The sequence below is a fragment of the Bos javanicus genome, chromosome 4, assembly GCF_032452875.1.
Source record: "Bos javanicus breed banteng chromosome 4, ARS-OSU_banteng_1.0, whole genome shotgun sequence".
Taxonomy (NCBI): domain Eukaryota; kingdom Metazoa; phylum Chordata; class Mammalia; order Artiodactyla; family Bovidae; genus Bos; species Bos javanicus.
The window spans coordinates 120,077,726-120,098,731 of record NC_083871.1 but is presented as its reverse complement, the minus strand read 5'-3'; the positions used below and the strand labels follow the sequence as shown (position 1 = coordinate 120,098,731).

At 47.8% G+C, this 21,006-nt stretch overlaps 1 protein-coding gene across 5 annotated transcripts in view; it reads left to right on the top strand.

The window, feature by feature from the left end:
• ESYT2 (extended synaptotagmin 2) overlaps positions 1-21,006 on the top strand; it is a 78,715-nt gene that overhangs the window by 35,655 nt on the left and 22,054 nt on the right. For all 5 annotated transcript variants that reach the window (XM_061415352.1, XM_061415351.1, XM_061415350.1 and 2 more), the window contains exons 5-10: positions 3,612-3,684; positions 3,903-3,992; positions 11,978-12,033; positions 15,752-15,872; positions 18,608-18,784; positions 19,690-19,772. In XM_061415352.1, the coding sequence (XP_061271336.1) occupies positions 3,612-3,684; positions 3,903-3,992; positions 11,978-12,033; positions 15,752-15,872; positions 18,608-18,784; positions 19,690-19,772 (600 nt within the window). The remainder of the gene's footprint in view (positions 1-3,611; positions 3,685-3,902; positions 3,993-11,977; positions 12,034-15,751; positions 15,873-18,607; positions 18,785-19,689; positions 19,773-21,006) is intronic.

The window sequence follows — 21,006 nt, the reverse complement described above, 5'->3', positions numbered from 1 at the left end:
GTGAAGGGGAAAACCACCTCATCATCTCAGTTGATGCAGAAAAAGCATTTGTTGAAATTCAACACTCTGATGATAAAAACACCTAGGGCACAGACAGAAACAGTGTCAGCTTGCTGGGCTTGTTTATTGCACTTGGAGCACTCGGCATGTGTCCCCAGCAAGCAGCACGCTCAGTGGTGAGAAATTGAGACGGCTCCTCTGAGCTCAGGAGCTCGGCAAGGACCCCGTCACCACTGTTGTCCAGCACGGCACTGGAAGCTCTTCCAGAGCAACTAGGTGTGAAGAAAACAAAATGCAGACATTGTTGGAAAGGAAGCAGTAGTAAAGTAGAAGGATACAAAATCCGTGCAAAAAAATGTATAGTTGCATTCTATACATTAACAATAAACAAGTCCAGAAAGGAAGTTAAGAAAATTTCATTTACGGTAGAAACAAGAATAAAATACTTAGAAATTAACTGAAGCGGTGAAAGACTTGTACAATGAATACTACAAAACACTGATGTGAAAAATTAAAGACGACATGAATACATAGAGATACAGCTCATGTTTGTGGTTTGGAAGACTTAATATTGTTAAAAGCCAACACTCAAAGTAATCTATAGAATCAGTGCAATCAGATGTACGCATATAATCAAATATATAATAAAGGATTGAGATCCAGAATATATAAAGAACTGCTACAACTCAACAACAACAACAAAAAAACAATTAACGTGATTCAGAAAGGAGCAAGGGGCTGGAATGGACGTTTCTCCAAAGCAGATAGACTAGTGTTCACAGGCGCGTGAGAGGGTGCAGACGCCACTGCTAACACCCGAGAGGCGGCGCCTCACACCCATCAGACAGCAGCTGTCAACCCAGAATGGTGGGTGAGAGTGTGCAGAGATGGGAGCCCCTGCACGTTGGTGGTGGGAATACAAAGGGCACGGTTGCTGTAGAAACAGTGGTGTCTCCTTAAAACAAGGAACAATGACTATATGACCCAGCACTTCCCCCTCTGGGTGCGTACCCAGAAGGGTGGAAAACAAAATCCCAGAGGGGTGATTGTATACTTCAGTTCATAGCAGCTTTGTTCACCACAGCTAAAACCTGGAAGCAACCCAGGTGTTCGCTGACTGTTGGATGGGTAAGAAGGCGTGTTGTGTGCATACAGGAGAGCATCGTTCAGGCTGTTCAGAGAAGGAGTGGCACAGTGCCACAGTGGGCGGTGTCCATCCAGCTACAGTGGGATGGGCAGACCTTGGGGACATCATGCTAAATGAAGCAGGACAGTCACAAAGAGATTGTGTGTGATTCCCGCTGTGGGAGACCTCTCGAGGAGCAGACCCACAGAGACAGAGCAGGATGCAGGCTGCTGGTGACGGGGGGAGGATGTAAGTCACTGAGTGAGGGGCATAGAGTCTCAGTTTTGCAGGATGAAGAGAGTTCTGGAAATGATGGTGGTGGTGGTTGCACAGCAGTCTGAATGTGCTTAATGCCACGCCTTGCACTTCAGAATGAGTGAGATGGTAATGCTATGTATATTTTACCACGATAAAAAGTAATAGGGAAAAATTGATTAGGGGTCTGCCAACTGCCTTTCCTGGTGGTAGAGGGCTTCTCTGGCTCTTGTCTTTGTCCTTCAAGAACCTGCTTATGGCTTTGTGAGGCCCCTGCCCAGCTGTGTGCCAACTACTGACTGACATGGCTCAGCAGGGTTGGTTTTGTTTTGATTAAGGGTCATTTTTTTTATCGTGTCATCTTTGAGTTTCTAAAGTGTATTAATGTAGTAAATGAACAGAGTCCATACCAATTGCCTTTATTTTAGAAAGAAGCGTAGAGTGTTATGATGATGTAATATGGGAAAACTCTGCGTCTTCAACACATTTGGCACCACTGCAAATACTGCTGTCATGAGTGGAGTAAAAGACGTAGCCCCGTGTTTGTCTTGGGGTCAGCTGTACCTGGCAAGGCTGTCCACAGGCTGAGGGTGAGCTTCAGGGGGTGGGAACCCTGTTCTCTTATTCCATCACTGAGGGAGCCCTTGATACACGTTTGTTAAACAAACACTGAAATGAGTCTGTTACCTGATGCCATTTTGAAGACTGCAGTCTGGCTTTTGTGGTTTCAGCAGACATAGCAGCATATGCAAGTTATGCAGCTCAGACACTCATGTCTCTGAAGCAGTCTGCATTCTACTTTTTCCTATGTTCCAGACAAGAACCGTAACTAGATCACTGCCTGTAGAGTTGGGGGAGGAGTAATTGAGAGATAATAGAACATAAAATGATCACGTCTTAGGGTATGTGGAGAAAACTTGTCATTCGCCATCTGCCTCTACAAGGATGAGGTCACCCAGCCACTGTGGTCACTGCCCTTCCACACCCCTGAAAGGAGTTCAGAGCAGAGACCAGGAATGAGGCCCTCTGTGCTCTCAGAAGACTGGCAGAACTGACTTTCAAGCAGTTCGATATTTTCAAGAGAAGATTTTATGAGCCCAGTTTCTTTCATCTTCTCATAGCTAGAAAAACTCTACAATCATTAACGAAGACGTCTGCTTCTTGTGACTGCTAGCAGCCTTCTACCAAAATGTGTCCTTGATCGCGTGCACCTTCTTCACCAAAAGAATCTATACACACACACACACAAAATGCTTCAGTTGTGTCTGACTCTGTGCGACCCCATAGACGGCAGCCCATCAGGCTCCCCGTCCCTGGGACTCTCCAGGCAAGAACACTGGAGTGGGTTGCCATTTCCTTCTCCAATGCATGAAAGTGAAAAGTGAAAGGGAAGTCGCTCAGTCGTGTCCGACCCTCAGAGACCCCATGGACTGCAGCCTTCCTGGCTCCTCTGTTCATGGGATTTTCCAGGCAAGAGTACTGGAGTGGGGTGCCATTGCCAGTGACTTTTAAGGCAGGAATGTGACTGTTGGCAGACTTTCATCCCAGATGCCTTCTGTTGATATTTTGCTCATGTGCTTAGACACTGTCTGTTGTGATTATCAGATTCCTCCCGATGCTCCAGGGCAGGAGCAAGATGATCTGCTCCTAGAATCAAGGGTGGGCATCAAACCATTCAGGTTCCACAAAAATATTATGGGCTTGTCACGTTTTTATAAAGACAGGTGAAGCCTTCCATGCAGCGTCACACAGTGTTCATGGGTGTTCACATTAACGATTGAAGGGACAGTTGCTGAGTAAAACTGATGCCTCGAACAGGTGTAATGTCTTTGAGGGCCTGAGCACTGCTGGTTTCTCACGGTGGGGGAGCATGGGCACATTGTTTGTGAGGAAATATGATCTAAGCTTTGTGTATGTTTTAAACAGAGTTATTTATGAGACACATGAAAACTATACTCCATCAAGAGACTGCTCCAGAAGCTGCCCTTTGAGAAGTGACATTTGTTCCAAGACCTCTGGCCAGGCAGCCAGCCTCGCCCTCCGTGTGGCCGTGCTGACTCTGGGGGCTGTGGCTGCCGCAGCCCAGGTGCTGGGACTCTGGCCCAGCTGGCCTGCAGGTTACAGCTTGCCTACAGTCCGGTTTTGGTGGCTTTACTAGCACTGTATTCAGATTCTGTAGCTTGGGTCTGTGATGAGGAAGAGAATGTAATCAGAACTTTTTCTTTGCTAGTTTTGTAGGGAATTGTGAGATCGATCTGGAGATCAAGCGATATTTTTGTAGAGCTGGTGTGCAGAGTATACAGGTAAGGCTTTTTTAAGTTTCATTTTCTTATCAGATTCTCTGCGCTCTATTCAGGAAGAAAATTGTGAAGTTTTTATTAACTCAGAATTCCTTTGAAGTTAGAGAAGCCTGAAGTCATATGCTCAGGAATCACTGTCAGGATCTTGCACCCTCCTTTTGAGTCAGTAAGGGCCTGTGAAATTATTTCCATTAATGCTTTGTTTTCCCATTTAAATTTAGATTCATGGTACAATGCGGGTGATCCTGGAACCATTGATTGGAGACATGCCCTTAGTAGGAGCTTTGTCTATCTTCTTCCTTAGGAAGCCAGTAAGTCAAGGTTTATTTCATTCTCTTCTTCCCATTCACTGACAAGAATGTGTGCATACCAAAGAACAGAGTGAAGAAAAAGAGCTTATCTCACTTTATTCCCTTTGAGGCATGAATCCTGTATGTTTTCATCTCTTTATGCTTTAACATCTCTTGATAGACAACTTTTTCCTCATTATAAAACTAATACGTTTGGGAATTTGCTGGTGGTCCAGTGGTTGAGACTCAATACTTCCACTGCAGGGGGTGGGGATTCTATCCTGTTCAGGGAGCTAGATCCTGCACGCCGCACAGCCAAAAAGTAAAAATAACGTTATAATACGAATTTCCAAATGAAATTTTAGCACTCAGAAAAGCAGGATGTGGCTGTGAGAGGTTGAGAATCACTGGTACCTTTATATGGTGAATTACAGCCCCTAAGCACAATCTTCACAGAAAAGGGACTTTTTCGGTCACTTTCATCTGGAAAATATCAGAGCACAGTTCCCTGCCGTCTGCCAAGTCCTTCCCCACCACAGTGAAAAACAAAGATTTTGGGATTTTGACTGGATGATTTAGACATATGGAAATCTTTGAATGTGAAACTTTTGTACACTATTTTGCTTGTTGATTTGTTTAGTTTTGATAATGTGCTACTTGCTTTATAAAAAACAAAACTGCAAGTTTCTGAAATGCTGCCCTCGTGGAGCGCATGGATGGATGTGCTGCCCCATTTCAGGCTCAGTGATGGAAGCAGGCCTCCCAGCCTCACTTCCCACTCTTGGTTCCTCCTGTTCTTTGATCAGACTGCCGTCTCCCGCCACCGGTCTCCACAGGGGATGGCCCCAGGACTCCCACAACCACGGTCCACAGATGCTCAGGTTCCTTAGTAAATGGCAGTGTTTGCTCATAACCTCTGCACAGCCTCTTGCATCCTTTACATCATCTCCAGATCAGTAGTAACACCTAATACAGTGTAACTTCTGTGTAAATAGTTGAAATGTAAATGCTATGTAAATGGTTGCCTTAGTGCAGCAGATTCAAGTTTTGCTTTTTGGAACTTTCTGGAATATTTTTTCTTTCTGAACACTTTTGATCCATTATTGGTTAAATCTGAGGAGATGGAGCTGGGATCCTTGGACACTGAGGCCCAACTGTTTTTGATTTCTGTAAGCCTCAGTTTCCCCATCAGTAACATGGAGAGTACAATAATACCTCCGGTAAAAGATTAGATTTGACAACTAAATGTCAGTGGGTAAAAATACTCAGTATAGTACCTGGCATACAGAAGTCTTCAAGTATTTAAGAAATAAAATATTTTCCTATACGTAGGTTTAGCATTCTGGTGGGTCCTGACAGCAGAGGTCAAGGTTTGGTAAGCTTGGATGAAGGTTCTGGGAAAAGCCAGGGAGACCCACTGTCTGCCATTGGACATGTCCCAGAAATTGGTGGCCACCCACTCATGCTGACTTGACATTATTGGCATTGCCTCTGGGGTATGCTCTTGAGGGTGTTTCAGAATCCTTAGGTCACATTTAGGTTCATCTCAGGAGTGTGGATTAGACTAGACTGAATTGGGAGGCCTTTTCTAGAACTTCTCCAGGAGGTGGTCTGGGCTCACTCTGAATGTGTTTATCCGAGGGGTCCTCCCTGGTAGCAAAGCACATGTCTTCTGAGTCTGTGATCCGCAGATTGAGTTTCTTCATCTATAAAATGGAATTAATATCTTCCTTTAAGAGTGATTGTGAAAAGAAATTGAATCCATCTAGCTAGGACTCCAGCAATTGACGTTGTTATTGTTCAGTCGCTCAGCCGTGTCCGACTCTTTGTGACCCCATGGACTGCAGCACGCCAGGCCTCCCTGTCCATCACCAACTCCCAGAGTTTACTCAAACTCATGGCCATTGAGCTGGTGATGCCATCCAACCATCTCATTCTCTGCCGGCTGCTTCTCCTCCCGCCTTCAATCCTTCCCAGCATCAGGGTCTTTTCAGATGAGTCAGCTGTTCGCATCAGGGGCTAAAGTACTGGAGCTTCAGCTTCAGCATCAGTCCTTCCAATGAATATTTAGGACTAATTTCCTTTAGGAGTGACTGGTTTGATCTTCTTGCAATCCAAGGGACTCTCAAGAGTCTTCTCCAACACCACAGTTCAAAAGCTTCGGCTCTCTGCCTTCTTTATGGTCCAACTCACATCCATTCGTGACCACTGGAAAAACCGTAGCTTTGACTAGATGGACCGTTGTCAGCAAAGTGATGTCTCCGTTTTTTAGTACGCTGTCTACATTTGTCATAGCTTTTCTTCCAAGGAGCAAGCAGTTGATGTACATTAAGCAAAGAAGGAGGATGAAGGGGGGACTTTAAAAACAGAATGAGCATGTCCTGCTGTCTCATGGAATCCACGCAGGGGCTGCAGCCGAGCATCAGGAACAGGATGACTGGTGCGTGGCCACTGTGGCTGCCGTCCTTTCTCAGGCCTGTTCTGCCTGCTTCGCTCTCTCTCCCCGAGACCATGGCCTCTGGTCCTCCAGGCCACAGGCCAGAGTACCAGCTGCCATGGCCCCGAGGAGGAGCCAGCCTCCCCTCTCCGTCTGTCCTGGCCTGCCCCCTTCCAGCTGCGCCAGGCACAGGTCCTTGGCCCTGAGACCAGGAGTGCGGAGGACACAGCGTTTGAAGAGGGTCCCGGAGGCTGATCCTGCCACCCTCTGTGGGAGGCAGCAGTGAGGTGATGAGGCAGAAACTGGCAGGGGGGTCCTTGGAGCCCACTGCGCTGAGGAGGGCCCAGAATGGGGCCACTGGGGAGTTTGAGGGTACTTATCCTGCCAGATGTTCTCTGAGTTTCTTGGAGCAGGGGTTGATATCCTGCCCTATTTTGGAGCTTCATGCCACACCGCCAGGGTGCTGGTGCTCTCAGCGGCCCCTCCCCGTGCCCCGGGAGGGCCTGACGCGCTCTCAGCACCCTGCACCTGTGTGGTGCAGAGGGAGTTCTGTCCTGGCCTCTGAGCAGCCGGCCTGTCTTTTCTTTCTTTTTCTGTCTCTGGCTCTCATAGGGCTTGCTCTGGCTCTCCTGCCCAGGGTGGCTCTGTCACCTCAGCTGTCTGTGCATTCAGGAGTGACACTCTTCCCAGTTTGCTGCATCCCAAGTGGAAGCTGGAAGTCCCAGGGCTGTTAAAACATAAGAAAAACATTCTTGACCTTTATCACCAGCCCAGACCAGCAAATTCAAGAGCTCTGGGGAAGGGCGGAGCCACAGTATGTCTGCAGCAAACTTCCTGTGTAGGAGGCTGGCGTGCAGTCAGCGCTGAAACGAGCAGTGTCTGTGGGTGCGGATTCTGTTGGGCCCACAGGCCCTCAGCGGGCACTCGGGAGGCGTGGCCGAGGCTGCCCTTGCTCCTGTGCTGCTCAGGCTGCTGGGGCTCCAGGTGCAGGGGGTCTCCGCCCCGCCCTGCCCCGCCCCTGCCCTCACTGCTGCTTCTCAGCCCTCAGAAAGAGGTAATTTCCTCTCCTTTGGGAACGCTTCCCACTGGCTCTTCAGTTTCCCAAAGGGAGATCCATCCAGACTGAGGGCTGATGGGGAGGGCACTAATTTTCTTTGCTTTTCCTCGATCTGCCCCTAGGGCTGGGTGGACTTTTCTCTCTCACATATCTGGACACCTGTTCAGTCACACACTCAGTCTCGTCCTCAAACCCAGAGTCACTCACACTCCTCTCCCTCCACAGCCCTCCAGCTTGACTCTTGTGTGCTCTGGCCTCCCTTGTGCTCAGGGACAGGCCAGCTCCCCATTCAGGGCCTTGAACGGGCGTGCCTGGAGCCTTCCTTGCATTCGTATCTCTTCAAACTCAGCTGAGTCTGTCCTTCTGTGAATTCTTTCCCCATCCCCCTAGTATTATTCTTTTTCTCTGAACTCGGGTAGCATTCAGGTACATCTCATCGTTTTGACAAGTGTCCTGCAAGTAGGTGCTCTGTTACCCGAGCTTATAATCTAGTTTTAGTCCCTCGACGTGATCGCCCTTTGGGAGGACCATTGAGAGTTTCTTTGACCTTCTGATTCAGCAGGATGCCCCAGGTTCATGTTAGCAGTTTTTGCCCCAGACCCAGAATCAGCCGTTTCTTCAGAGTCTCCTGTTCCCTTTAGTGGCAGATGCATCTAGAGATCGCCGTCATGGTCTAGGGCGTCCATGGGCTTCCCTCTTAGCTCAGTCGGTAAAGAATCTGCTTGCAAGACAGGAGACCTGGGTTTGCTTCCTGGGTTGGAAAGATCCCCTGGAGGAGGGCATGGCTACCCCCTCCAGTATTCTTGCCTGGAGAATCCCATGGACAGAGGAGCCTGCAGGCTACAGTCTATGGTGCCGCAAGAGTTGGACACAATTTAGCAACTAAACCACCAGGGAGTGCTATGGAGGTTAGTTTCTCAGGACTTTATTAAAGTTGTTGCGTTTGGGTTTGTCCAAAGGAATCTTGGCGCTTCAGTGCACACTTACAGCTGCTCACTGCCCAGCTCTGTCACTCCGGTGTGTGTGAGTGACAGAGGCCATACAGTTTCGCTGAGCGTCTTCTGCGTGTAAAGCAGAAGTGGCTGCATTACGTGCAGGACCCACCTTGACAGGAGAAGTCGTGTTTTCATCAGTACTTCTTACCTGTCCACATCTGTTTAATGGAATCTCAGCCAACTATATAGAAATTATTCTAAGATAAATACCCACTAGCTGCTGCTGCTGCTGCTAAGTTGCTTTAGTCGTGTCCGACTCTGTGTGACCCCATAGATGGCAGCCCACCAGGCTCCGCTGTCCCTGGGATTCTCCAGGCAAGAACACTGAAGTGGGTTGCCATTTCCTTCTCAAGTGCATGAAAGTGAAAAGTGAAAGTGAAGGCGCTCAGTCGTGTCCTACTCTTTGCGACCCCGTGGACTGCAGCCTACCAGGCTCCTCCATCCATGGGATTTTCCAGGCAAGAGTACTGGAGTGGGGTGCCATTGCCTTCTCTGAAATACCCACTAGAAAACTGAGCAAAAAAAATACAAGAGTTGACTAAATGAATGGAACATATCCCACTAATATCAGGAAAAAAGTGAAAGTGAAAGTCACTCACTCGTGTCCAACTCTTTGCAACCTCATGGACTGTCCAGTCTAGGGAATGCTCCAGGCCAGAATACTGGAGTGGGTAGCTGGTCCCTTCTCCAAATATCAGGAAAATGCTGTTTGAAATAGTGATGGAGTAACCATTCTTTAACTGCCAAATAGACTGATTTTTAACATCTGTGTTTGGTGTGGCTGTAAAGAAAGTACATTTCATACAATTTTGATGGAAATGTAAATCGGTACAATATTAGAGCAATTAGGCAGTGACATGCCTTAGCAACTGAACAACAAGGTAGTGTATATCAGCATAAAAATGAACATGTATCTCTGACCAGAGCTTCAACTTTTTGAATGCTGGTCCCTGTAAGAACACGTGTGTAAAAAGATATTCACTGAACCATTTTGTTGTTCTTCTTCTTCAGTTGCTAAGTCATGTCTGACTCTTTGCAGTCCCATGAACTGCAGCACAGCAGGCTTCCCTGTCCTTCGCTATCTCCCTGAGCTTGCTCAAACTCATGTCCATTGAGTCAGTGATGCCATCCAGCCATCTCATCCTGTCACTCCCTTCTCCTCTTGCCCTCAAACTTTTCCAGCATCAGGATCTTTTTCAGTGAATCAGCTCTTCACATCAGGTGGCCGAAGTATCAGAGCTTCTGCTTCAGCATCAGTCCTTCCAATGAATATTCAGAGTTGATTTCCTTTAGGATGGACTAGTTGGATCTCCTTGCAGTCCAAGGGACTCTCAAGAGTCTTCTCCAACACCACAGTCCAAAAGCAGCAATTCTTTGGCCTTCAGCCTTCTTTATGGTCCAACTCTCACATCCATACACGACTACTGAAAAAACCGTAGCTTTGCGTATACAGACCTTGTCAGCAAAGTGATGTCTCTGCTTTTTAATACGCTGGCTAGTTTTTTCATAGCTATTCTTCCAAGGAGCAAGTGTCTTTTAATTTCATGGCTGCAGTCACCATCCACATTGATTTTGGAGCCCAGGAAAATGAAATCTGGCACTGTTTCCACTTTTTCCCCATCTGTTTGCCATGAAGTGATGGGACCGGATGCCATGATCTTAGTTTTTTGATTGTTGAATTTTAAGCCAGTTTTTTCACTCTCCTCTTTCATCTTCATCAAGAGGCTCCTTAGTTCCTCCTCACGTTCTGCCATTAAGGTGGTATCATCTGCATATCTGAGATTGTTGATATTTCTCCTTGCAATCTTGATTCTAGCTTGTGATTCATCCAGCCTGGCATTTCCCATGATGTACTCTGCATATAAGTTAGATAAGCAGGGTGACAATATACAGCTTTGACATACTCCTATACAGGTTTCTCGCAAGGCAGGTCAGGTGGTCTGGTATTCCCATCTAAGAATATTCCACAGTTTGTTGTGATCCACACAGCCAAAGGCTTTAGCATAGTCAGTGAAGCAGAAGTAGATGTTTTTTTAGAATTCCTTTGCTTTTTCTATGATCCAGCATATGTTGGCAATTTGATCTCTGGTTCCTCTCCCTTTTCTAAATCCAGCTTGTACATCTGGAAGTTCTCGGTTCATGTCCTGCTGAAGCCTAGCTTGAAGGATTTTGAGCATAATCTTGCTAGCATGTGAAATGAATGCAATTGTAGAGTAATTTAAACATTCTTTGGCATTGCCTTTCTTTGGGGTTGGAGTGACAACTGACCTTTTCGAGTCCTGTGGCCACTGCTGAGTTTTCCAAATTTGCTGGTATAATGAGTGTAGCACTTTAACAGCATCATCTTTTAGGATTTGAAATAGCTCAGCTGGAATTCCATCACCTCCAGTAGCTTTGTTCATAGTAATGCTTCCTAAGGCCCCCTCAGAATGTCTGGCTCTAGGTGAGTGATCACACCATCGTGGTTATCCGAGTCATTAAGAGCTGTTTGTGTAGTTCTTCTGTGTGCTCTTGCCACCTCTTCTTAATCTCTTCTGCTTCTGTTAGATCCTTGCCATTTTTGTCCTTTGTTGTGCCTGTCTTCGCATGAAATGTTCCCTTGGTATCTCCAATTTTATAAAGAGATCTCTAGTCTTTTCCTTTCTTTTGTTTCCCTCTAATTCTTTGCATTGTTCACTTGAGAGAACTTTCTTATCTCTCCTAGCTGTTCTCTGGAGCTGTGCATTCAGTTGGGTATATCTTTCCCTTTCTCCTTTGCCTTTTGCTTCTCTTCTTTTCTCAGCTATTTGTAAGGCCTCCTCAGACAACCACTTTTACTTCTTGCGTTTCTTTTTCTTGGGGGTGGTTTTGGTCACACCTCCTGTACCATGTTATGAACCTCCGTCCATAGTTCTTCAGGCACTGTCTCTACCAGGTCTAGTCCCTTGAATCTATTTCTCACTTCCACTGTATAATCATAAGGGATTTGATTTATGTCATACCTGAATGGCCTAGTGGTTTTCCCTACTTTCTTCAGTTTGAGCCTGAATTTTGCAATAAGGAGTTCATGATCTGAGCCACAGTCAGCTCCCGGTCTTGTTTTTGCTGACAGTTTAGAGCTGCTCCATCTTTGGCTGCAAAGAATATAATCAGTCTGATTTTGGTATTGACCATCTGGTTATATAGATGTGTAGAGTCATCTCTTGTGTTGTTGGAAGAGGGTATTTGCTATGACCATTACTTACAAAAAGGATAAACTGCAAATATTCTAAGTGCTGATCAATAGGAGGGTGGGTATATAAATAATTATGATTTTACTGGAGAAAATTATGATATCAAAAAACATAAGAACAGGCAAGCTATCAGTACCAATAAGGGACAACAGCTTTGATATTTTATAAAGTGAAAATCAAGGTATAGGACAGCATTATGTACTGAGTAGCCCATTTCATTTATAAAGAAAAGACTTGTATAATTTGATAATGATAATTAGAAGTAGTTTGCATACTTACTATATTTGCCGTTTTTTTAAAAACAGCTTTTAGAAATTAACTGGACAGGACTGACTAATCTTCTCGACATTCCTGGATTGAAGTAAGTACTCTGTCGTGCCCTGTGGCCAGCTTGCTGATGGCATGTGCATTGGCGGCGTCATGAGACAGCCCAGCGGCTGAGCGCCGTCTCCCAGCCAGCGTCCGTGCCTTTCAGGCAGGGCGCTCAGGCTCCGGAACCCGAGTTGCATCTCAGGCTCTGGGTTGCAGCTGCACGCGAGCCCTGTTGGGGCTCATTGGAGCCATTTCATTTGTCATGAGGTGTCTTTCCAGTTTTGGTGTTTTAATATACCAGAAAAATAAAGAAAAGTTTAAAAAGTTTTTAAGCCCTTTCTGGCTACGTCGAAGCTGTGCTGCCCCATCCCTTCCTGCCTTCTCTGCCTTGATGCACTCCTCCTGGGCGGGGAGGAGTCAGCCCGGACATGCGGCTGCGGGGTGCGCTGGGAGTCTTTGCTCTTCCGTGTGCTCTAGTGTCTGAACCGTGAGGACTCCTTCCAGACGAGCTGTGAAGCCTTCGGGGCACGTCCCTCCTGTGAGGACGGTGAGGCTTCCTAGTCAGGCTGCAGGTCGTCTGTCCTCCAAGATGGAAGGCGACAGCGGCAGACTGTCAGTCAGCACCAAGCAGGAACCCGCTTCTTCTGGTCTTACCGTGCATTTGAAGGTTAAAGTGCGTTTGAAGGTTAAAGCGAGTGAAGTGTTGGTTACAGGTGCATGTGTTCCTGGTGGACACTTTGTTAATCTGTGGTGTTCTTTTCCCTATTTTGCTTAGAAAATTGAATTATGAAAGCCTTGGTTCAGTCTGCTTTTTTTTCTATTCCTTTGTATTTATTATCTCCTTGAAGTGGCCATTAGAAAGAATTTTATTTTGTTTCATTATCAGGAAAAAATGAAGACTTTAATAAGCTGAGGCATAGTTGTAATAATAAAACTTTTTTAGGTACTGTGATTTATTGGATATAGAAAAGTACCGTTATCTTTAAAAGATTCTTGGAAAGGACAGCTTTAAAAGAATTTTGTAAAAGGGTTGGTTAGCAATCTTGCTTTCAAGAACAAACCCAGCTCACTTGGTCTTCATTAAGCGAGTAAAGGTTTTGACAGTCTGTTCTTCCATCCACCAAGCAGGCGGGGAGTGCCTGCTCTGGGTGCTGGGTGTGGCCTGTGGCCCTGTCAGGTGGCCAGACGGGGCTGGACGCTAATGTCCACAGGACGCCTCCTGACCACCGTTTTCTGTGTGTGGCTTTGTTGCCAGGCAGGCTCTTGCTGTGAAGTAGCAGCTTCTGGCTTCTATTTTGTGGCATGCTTAGCAACCTCAGGAGAAGATTCCAGCAAATGTCCCTCTAGTTCCAGCAAAAGTTTCAGAGTTGACCTCTGTTTGTCCGCCTTTCCTTGGACAAATTTTCCTGGTTCTGATGATCAGGTCTGGGTCTCATGCCCACCCTGAGAGGAGGCAGAGAATGGCTTGAAAAAGTTGCAGTGAAGGACAGGAAGTCCCCCAAAAGAAGGACTCCCGGAGTTGGAGGAAAGGGTGCTGGTCAGTGGCCAAAGCAGCAAATCCCTGCTGTCCTTTAGTGCAGAAAATAACGTGGATCCTGCTTGCCTTCCCTCAGCACCGCGACCCATGCTTGTCAGGCGTCTCCTCTGCAGGTTGCACTGTGGCACAGAGAGCCGGTGGGCGGCTCCTGGCCGTGAGCCCACAGCTCTGGAGTCAGTCCCAAACCAATGGAAAGGGAGAAACACACGTACACAAGGACACACAGATACACACGTGCAGATACAGCTTCGGTTCATTTCGTGGATTTATATGAAGACAGATTCAGTGTGGCATACCTTCTAGCTGTTATTCTATATGTAGATTTTTATACACATATAAAACATATTCTTATATATTAGGTATGTATAGGATTGCATATATTGTTAATATATATGCATATATATTAGAAATACAGGTGGAAACAGACACACACCATGCAAAAATGAGACCATGGTATAAAAGAAATATAGTAAAATACTCCTTTAAAATTACATATATTTATATATGACATCACTTATATATAATTATGTAAATTTCATGCGATAAAATATATGCATGTGTACTTAACGTAAAACTTGGGCCACTATTTTGTGAAGATTTTATCAGGTAACAGCTGTGGCAGACCTTATCTTGTAAAAGTAAATATTTAATAACTTTGAACCTAACACAATGAAATCTTGCCCCAAGCTTTACTAAATGAACGTCTGCCTGCTCCCTGCATTGACTGCAGAACAGAAGCCGAGGTGTGAGGAGGCGGCAGGACTCCTGAGTCAGTTCACGTCACCACGCGTGTTCGCGCTCCCCGTCACTGTTGAGTGAGGAGCCCTAACCCGAGTGTGAGGGGTGAAGGCTGTAGGTGATGCAGGACCGGGTCAGGAAGACCGGGAGGGCGGAAGGCGTGAGGAAGCCGTGCTGTGTGCTGGGCCCTGCCGCGGTCAGGACGGGGGAGCAGCGACTCAGGGGGTGTGCAGCCCGCTAGGGAGCCGTCGGTGGAGGTGCCATCTGGGCCTTCTGCTGGCAGCACAGGCGTCAGCGGGAGGTGAGGCGCAGCCCACCCCCGGGGCAGCGAGCAGGTCCTGAAGCACTTGCGTCAGCAGTGAGGGGCCTTCTGTCTCAGTAGATTTTTCGAAATAAACAGAACTCATGCTTCTGCAGGGAGATTGCCTGGAGTGAGGGTGCTGGGTGCTAAGCTCTGAGGGACCCCTCCGTCGTCAGCTTGGTGAGCACCGATCCAATGTCTGCCAGCTTACGCCCTCCGAGTCCCTCTGGAGTGTAGACGCTGGTTTACTGGCCTCTTCACAGAGCAGAGCTGTCTGGGGAGCGTGGTTCCCACGTTGAACTGAGAGGGCTGGCGCTGAGCCTCCACGCCTTGGTTGGCGTTTGGACCCCAGCCTGCAGCGAGGCTCGGTCATCTCTCAGGGTGCGATAGGACTGTCACTGTGTCCCAGGGGATGTTCCGGCTGTGGTTGCTTTACATCTGCTATGTCCGTAATGCTGACATCTGAGAAGTACTGGCAAGAAGTAAGTTTCTTCTAGGACTCTGCTGTTCTGGCTAAAGGTGCTCTCGCACAGCTGTGCAGCTCAGGTTCTGGGCCCTCAGGAGTGGTGTTGCAGAGACCCCTGACTCTCCACTCACACACATTTACAAGGAACAGACAAAAAGGATATTGAAAGTACATTAGTTTCTTTAGCCCCCACAACTCTATTCCTACTACTGAATTCTCTGTGCAGTGGTCTATACTGTTTCAAACTGATTACAGTATTCAGTACCTAATAAAGTGTAAAGAAGAATGAACTGTAAATTCTTGTACTTCATTAGGAGCTCCACATATATAACAAGAAAGATGAATTTAATGTAATAAATGTGAAATGAGTAAATGTTTGTTTTCATATTCTCTGCACTTTTATGTATGTTTGAAATATTTTATGTTAAAATAAGAAATTTAATTAAATGTATATTCAGTGTTAAATCAATGATAAAGTTATATGGAAACAAATGTATGAGTGTGATTTAGGACATTGAGAAATGTAGCCAGAAGATTACCTCATGTTCTCAGAATAAATCCCGCATAATTGTCACCGTAGCAGCATGAACACTGTCTTAGGGGAACTAGCTCTGACCTGTTGGTGGGGTATTGTATCATGTTTATGCCAAGTTCGCTGTTACGGGTGGTAACTAACATGAAATGTCTGATCATTGTTGTTTTTTTTTTAACCTCCCACCTAACAGTGGTTTATCAGATACTATCATTTTGGATATAATATCAAACTATCTGGTGCTTCCCAATCGAATCACGGTCCCTCTTGTCAGCGAAGTTCAAATAGCTCAGCTGCGATTTCCTGTACCAAAGGTAAGCATGTGTTCATTAACACTTAAAATAGACTGAAGGAACTTTTCACGTACATGGGTGCTGAGCCTTCTTGTATTTCTTCAAACAATGACCTTGCCATGTAGATCTTGATGCTGTAAAAGTGGTCTGTCCTGCTCGTCCTTAGGAGGTTGGCTAAGGGCCATTTGGCCTAAAGCTTTCGGAGACTTAAGGGCAGTTCTTAAACCTCAGAGGTGCTCACAGGAATTTAATTCTGCAGATGTCACTGCAAATTGTAAAGGACAGCTGTGACAACTTATTTACTGCCTCAGAAAGCACTTTCTGCTTGTGTGTAAGATGTACGTTTTAGCCTGAGCTGGGAACTTTGTGCCAGGCTCCTGCCAGGCGTGAGGAGCGGTCGTCTGTGGAGTCCTTCAGGGCGGACGTGCCGTGGGTATTAAGCCCCCTAGACGGAGTGAGTGGGCAGGGCTGGGCTGAGTCACGGCCTGGGGCTTGGCGGCAGCTTCACTCTGGGATCACATCCCTCAGAGTGTCTTCATCTGCAGGTTGGGGTGGTGCCTCACACAGGTGACCACACATCTTGGAGGCACCTTCATTTGAGTAAACTAAACAACCTCAGCCCGAGACCACGTGAGCCCGCCAGCCATGGGTGTGGAATCCTGTCTGAGGCCCAGAGCACGTTCTCGGAGGGCTGCTCCTAATGGTTTGTGTCCCGCCCGTGTGATCTCACTGACCGTGGGCTCCAGAGGTGGAGTGGGCAGCCTGTCACATGGTGTCTGGGCTCAGTTCAGAGTTTGTTTCATGAAGTAGAAGTAGCCAGCCTTTCCCCCTGTCTGTTACCCTTCTAGTAAGCTCGATCTTAGTAACAGTGCACAGACCAACAAACATTCATGAGCAGTCCTACTTTTTTCAAAGTAACAGCACCCCAGTCCTCACATCCCAGTTAGTCATATTGCTGGCACTCAGCAGGTGTGATGGGACACGGGTGAGGTGGGGATGTCTTTCTTCCTTCACTTAGCATCCTCAGCTCGGGGAACGCAGGCCTGCCTTTGCACGTAGGAATCCTCCTGCTCCTAGGCCATGGGCTCTGTGTTCTCTGAGCACTGGGGACTGTCTGAGCCTGCCCGGATCCACCCTCCTTGCCGCTTAAATATGTGGCCACAATGTCTAAGCATTAGATTTGTGAAAATGTAAACAGGAGGTTGGCTGTTATTTTTATAAGTATCAGTTCAGTTCAGTCACTCAGTCGTGTCCGACTCTTTGAGACCCTATGAACCGCAGCACGCCAGGCCTCCCTGTCCACCAACTACTCCCAGCGTTCACTCAAACTCATGTCCATCGAGTTGGTGATGCCATCCAGCCATCTCATCCTCTGTCGTCCCCTTCTCCTCCTGCCCCCAATCCCTCCCAGCATCAGGGTGTTTTCCAATGAGTCAACTCTTCGCATGAGGTGGCCAAAATATTGGAGTTTCAGCTTCAGCATCATTCCTTCCAGTGAACACCCAGGACTGATCTCCTTTAGGATGGACTGGTTGGATCTCCTTGTAGTCCAAGGGACTCTCAAGAGTCTTCTCCAACACCACAGATCAAAAGCATCAATTCTTCGGCGCTCAGCTTTCTTAATAGGCCAACTCTCACATCCATACATGACCACTGGAAAAACCATAGCCTTGACTAGACAGACCTTTGTTGGCAAAGTAATGTCTCTGCTTTTGAATATGCTATCTAGGTTGGTCATAACTTTCCTTCCAAGGAGGAAGCGTCTTTTAATTTCATGGCTGCAATCACCATCTGCAGTGATTTTGGAGCCCAAAAAAATAAAATCTGATACTGTTTCCACTGTTTCTCCATCTATTTCCCATGAAGTGATGGGACCAGATGCCATGATCTTCGTTTTCTGAATGTTGAGCTTTAAGCCAACTTTTTCACTCTCCTCTTTCACTTTCATCAAGAGGCTTTTCAGTTCCTCTTCACTTTCTGCCATAAGGGTGGTGTCATCTGCATATATTTATCTATAAAAATATGTGTCATCCTATGCTGATTGGTTCATGAACAGTACCTGGTAACTTAAAGTGTTGATGGTATAGAACGCTACCCCCTCTAAAGATAACTTTACCACTTGTGTTTACCTTGGACACAGGTGAACACAAGGTAAACAAAGGTGAACACAAGGTAAAGGGTGGGTATTTTATCAATTAAGCAACATCTTAGGGAAAGAGAACCATGTTGTCTGTGAGTGTATGTATCTCAGAGTTTCAGTTTCCTATCCATAAAATAGGTTTAATGACAGTATTTCATAGGATTATTCTAAAAACGCAGCACAGTGATCGGTGGGTATGAAGGCCTTAGGAAGAGTCTGCTGCATCCTGGGGTGCTGGTCTCCACTGCAGTTACCGCCCATGGGATTCCTACCAGGACACTGCACTGTTCCGGGCCCACGGGGCCCTGTGTCGCCTGCCTCGCTCCTGCCGTCGGCCCTGCCCAGCCGGGGCCCCTCCCTCCCAGGAGGGCCAGCAGCTCAGCCGGCGTCTCCATCTCTGGCCTCTGGTCAGACCCTTGGGCCCCAGGAGGGTCAGCAGCTCAGCCGGCGCCTCCGTCTCTGGCCTCTGGTCAGAGCCTTGGGCCCTGGTCTTGCACCCGAGGCGCTCATGTTTGCCTTCTCTGCTCAGGGGAGAGGCTCTGTCTTGTCCCCAAGCCAGCCTCTGCTCCAGGTGTGTGGGTGAACCGGTGAATAGTCTGCTCTGTCTTCTTTCCAGGGTGTCCTGAGGATACATTTTATTGAAGCTCAGGATCTTCAAGGAAAAGACACTTACCTTAAGGGACTTGTCAAGGGGAAGTCAGACCCCTATGGAGTGATTCGAGTTGGCAACCAGATCTTCCAAAGCAAAGTCATCAAGGAGAACCTCAGTCCGAAGTGGAACGAGGTGTATGAGGTGAGGGAGTGGCGAGTGCTTGGTGCGAGGTGAGCGGTGGGTGCCGTGAGCCCTTCCCCGGGTCCGCTCCCGCCCTTCCCCAGAGTCTGCTCCCGCCCTTCCCCGGGGTGCACTCACGCCCTTCCCGGGGTCCGCTCCGGCTCCCACCCCCGTGTGGTGGTGGTGTGCTTGTTCAGTGCGCAGTTCTCTTTGCTTTGATTTTCAGTCTTTAAACATGCTTCACCTTGTATCCCTGCCTCACACACAATTTTAAACCTTAATCACATTAAGCTGTCTCAGTAAATAACTGGCCACTAACACACAGACGTACTCCACGATGAGGTTAGTTATGTACTGCTGTGTAAGTTTGCAGTTAGTGCATCTGGACATCTCTTCATGTCCCAGGTACAGCCACTCACGTGAGAGGACGCCCTCATGTCTTTACACGAGGGATCTGGCCTTTGGGCTCAGCACTGTAACCAGTGCCTTTTGGGTGCCATGGGGCTGTATTTGGTGCACTTGGCCAAGTTGCCCCCAGAGAGTGCCTCTCGGAGTGAACTGCTGCATCCCAGGGCATGCGGCTTGGAAATAACTGGAAGAGGGTACACTTTTTACCCCACCAGCTTCTGGTCCTCCCTGCCCTGTCTGTTGCTGGACCTCCCAACTTCCGTGTGGTGGTGAGGGGCCAGCCCTGCCTGGGGCTGCTGCAGGAGTGGAGAGAGGTCTGAGCCTGTAGCCCCGATAAGTGGGAGCAAGCGCAGTGCCATATGCGAGGGGAGTTCCCAGGGGCTTCTGCCATCAACCATGTCTCAGGTCTGATAGTGGGGCCTGAGTGCGGAGCAGCTGCTGGCGCCGATGTCAGCTGCGGTTACAACTCAGAACAGATGCTCGTAAGGGTGAGACAGCCATGCACTGGTACCTTCCAGGCTCTGGTCTATGAACATCCCGGACAGGAATTGGAGATCGAGCTCTTTGACGAAGACCCAGACAAGGATGACTTCCTCGGAAGGTAAGTCCTCCGTGACCGAGGGTGTGGACTCTTCCTCTTTGATAGTCACTCTTAAACTTGTAACATCAGAGCAGGTTTATTACATGTTACATGTGTGTTAAAATGGCTTTTTGATGCTAGGTTTGTTTTACCTTAGACCTCTTAAAACATGTTTTTTGTTCCTAAAACAAGTTTTACATTTAAGTAAGAAAAGGAAAGCTAAGTTAAAACTTGAAATTCACTTTCTTGGCTGTGCTGCCCCATTTAAGTGCTCAGCCACCAGCTGCGGCCCCGCACGCAGCCCAGCTCCCCAGCCTTGCACCCAGCAGGCCGCTGGGCTCCAGGCTCTAGAAACAGGTTTGTGAACTTCTAATTTGTTATTGGCCTATGGAGGTGGGGATAGATAGTAATTTACATTGTGCCTATATATTGGTAAAATAAATACTGACTTGTTTACTTAAATTGAACATGTACAGCTGAAAAAATATGAACTATCAAAAAACACACTTTAGCCTATATAACTGAATTTCTTGTGGCAAAAAAGATAGAAGGGTAAATGACACCGAACAGGTCTGGTTTCATCAAGGATGGCCTGTGTGTTAGGCTGTGACCTCAGAATTCATTTGTGAGACCCTTTATCGAAGAACAACCAAAAGGTTGTAGGCAAGGCAATGAACAGATGAGATTTGCAGTAACGCCTCTGTTAGATTCCGGCGTCAGGGGCTGAGACCCGGGGGGTTGGCTGGGCCCCTGGCGTCTGTAGTGGAGCAGGGGACCCAGGGCCGTGCGGGGCAGCGCGCAGGGACAGAGAGGAAAGGCTGCGGAAGACGGGCGTGCGATCGTCCCGCCCTGCTCGGCTCTGGCTCCTGCCGCCTCACTCTTCCCAGCAGAGCAGGACTATTGAGGGAAGTGGGACGGGCTGTCGGGGTCGCCTTCGCGGCCCTAGAGGTGCCGGTCAGAGCTGAGGAATCAGGGCTAGAAAGGTGGTCAGCGCCTGGTTCAGCGCACCGCTACGGAGTCCGATCCGGAGCAGCGGGTGTGGCTCAGAGAGAGGACGTCCCACCCACCCTGGTCGAATGCGTCTGCCCCGCACACCCTGGGCTCCCCTGTAGACCTGCCCGCCCCGCCCCGGGGCTCCCCTGTAGACTAGCACGCCCCAGGCTCACCTGTAGACATGCTCACATGCCCGGGGCGCCTCCAGACCACTCACTGCCTGTGGGGAGGACCAGCGTTCCCAGCCCTGACCTCAGCCGTG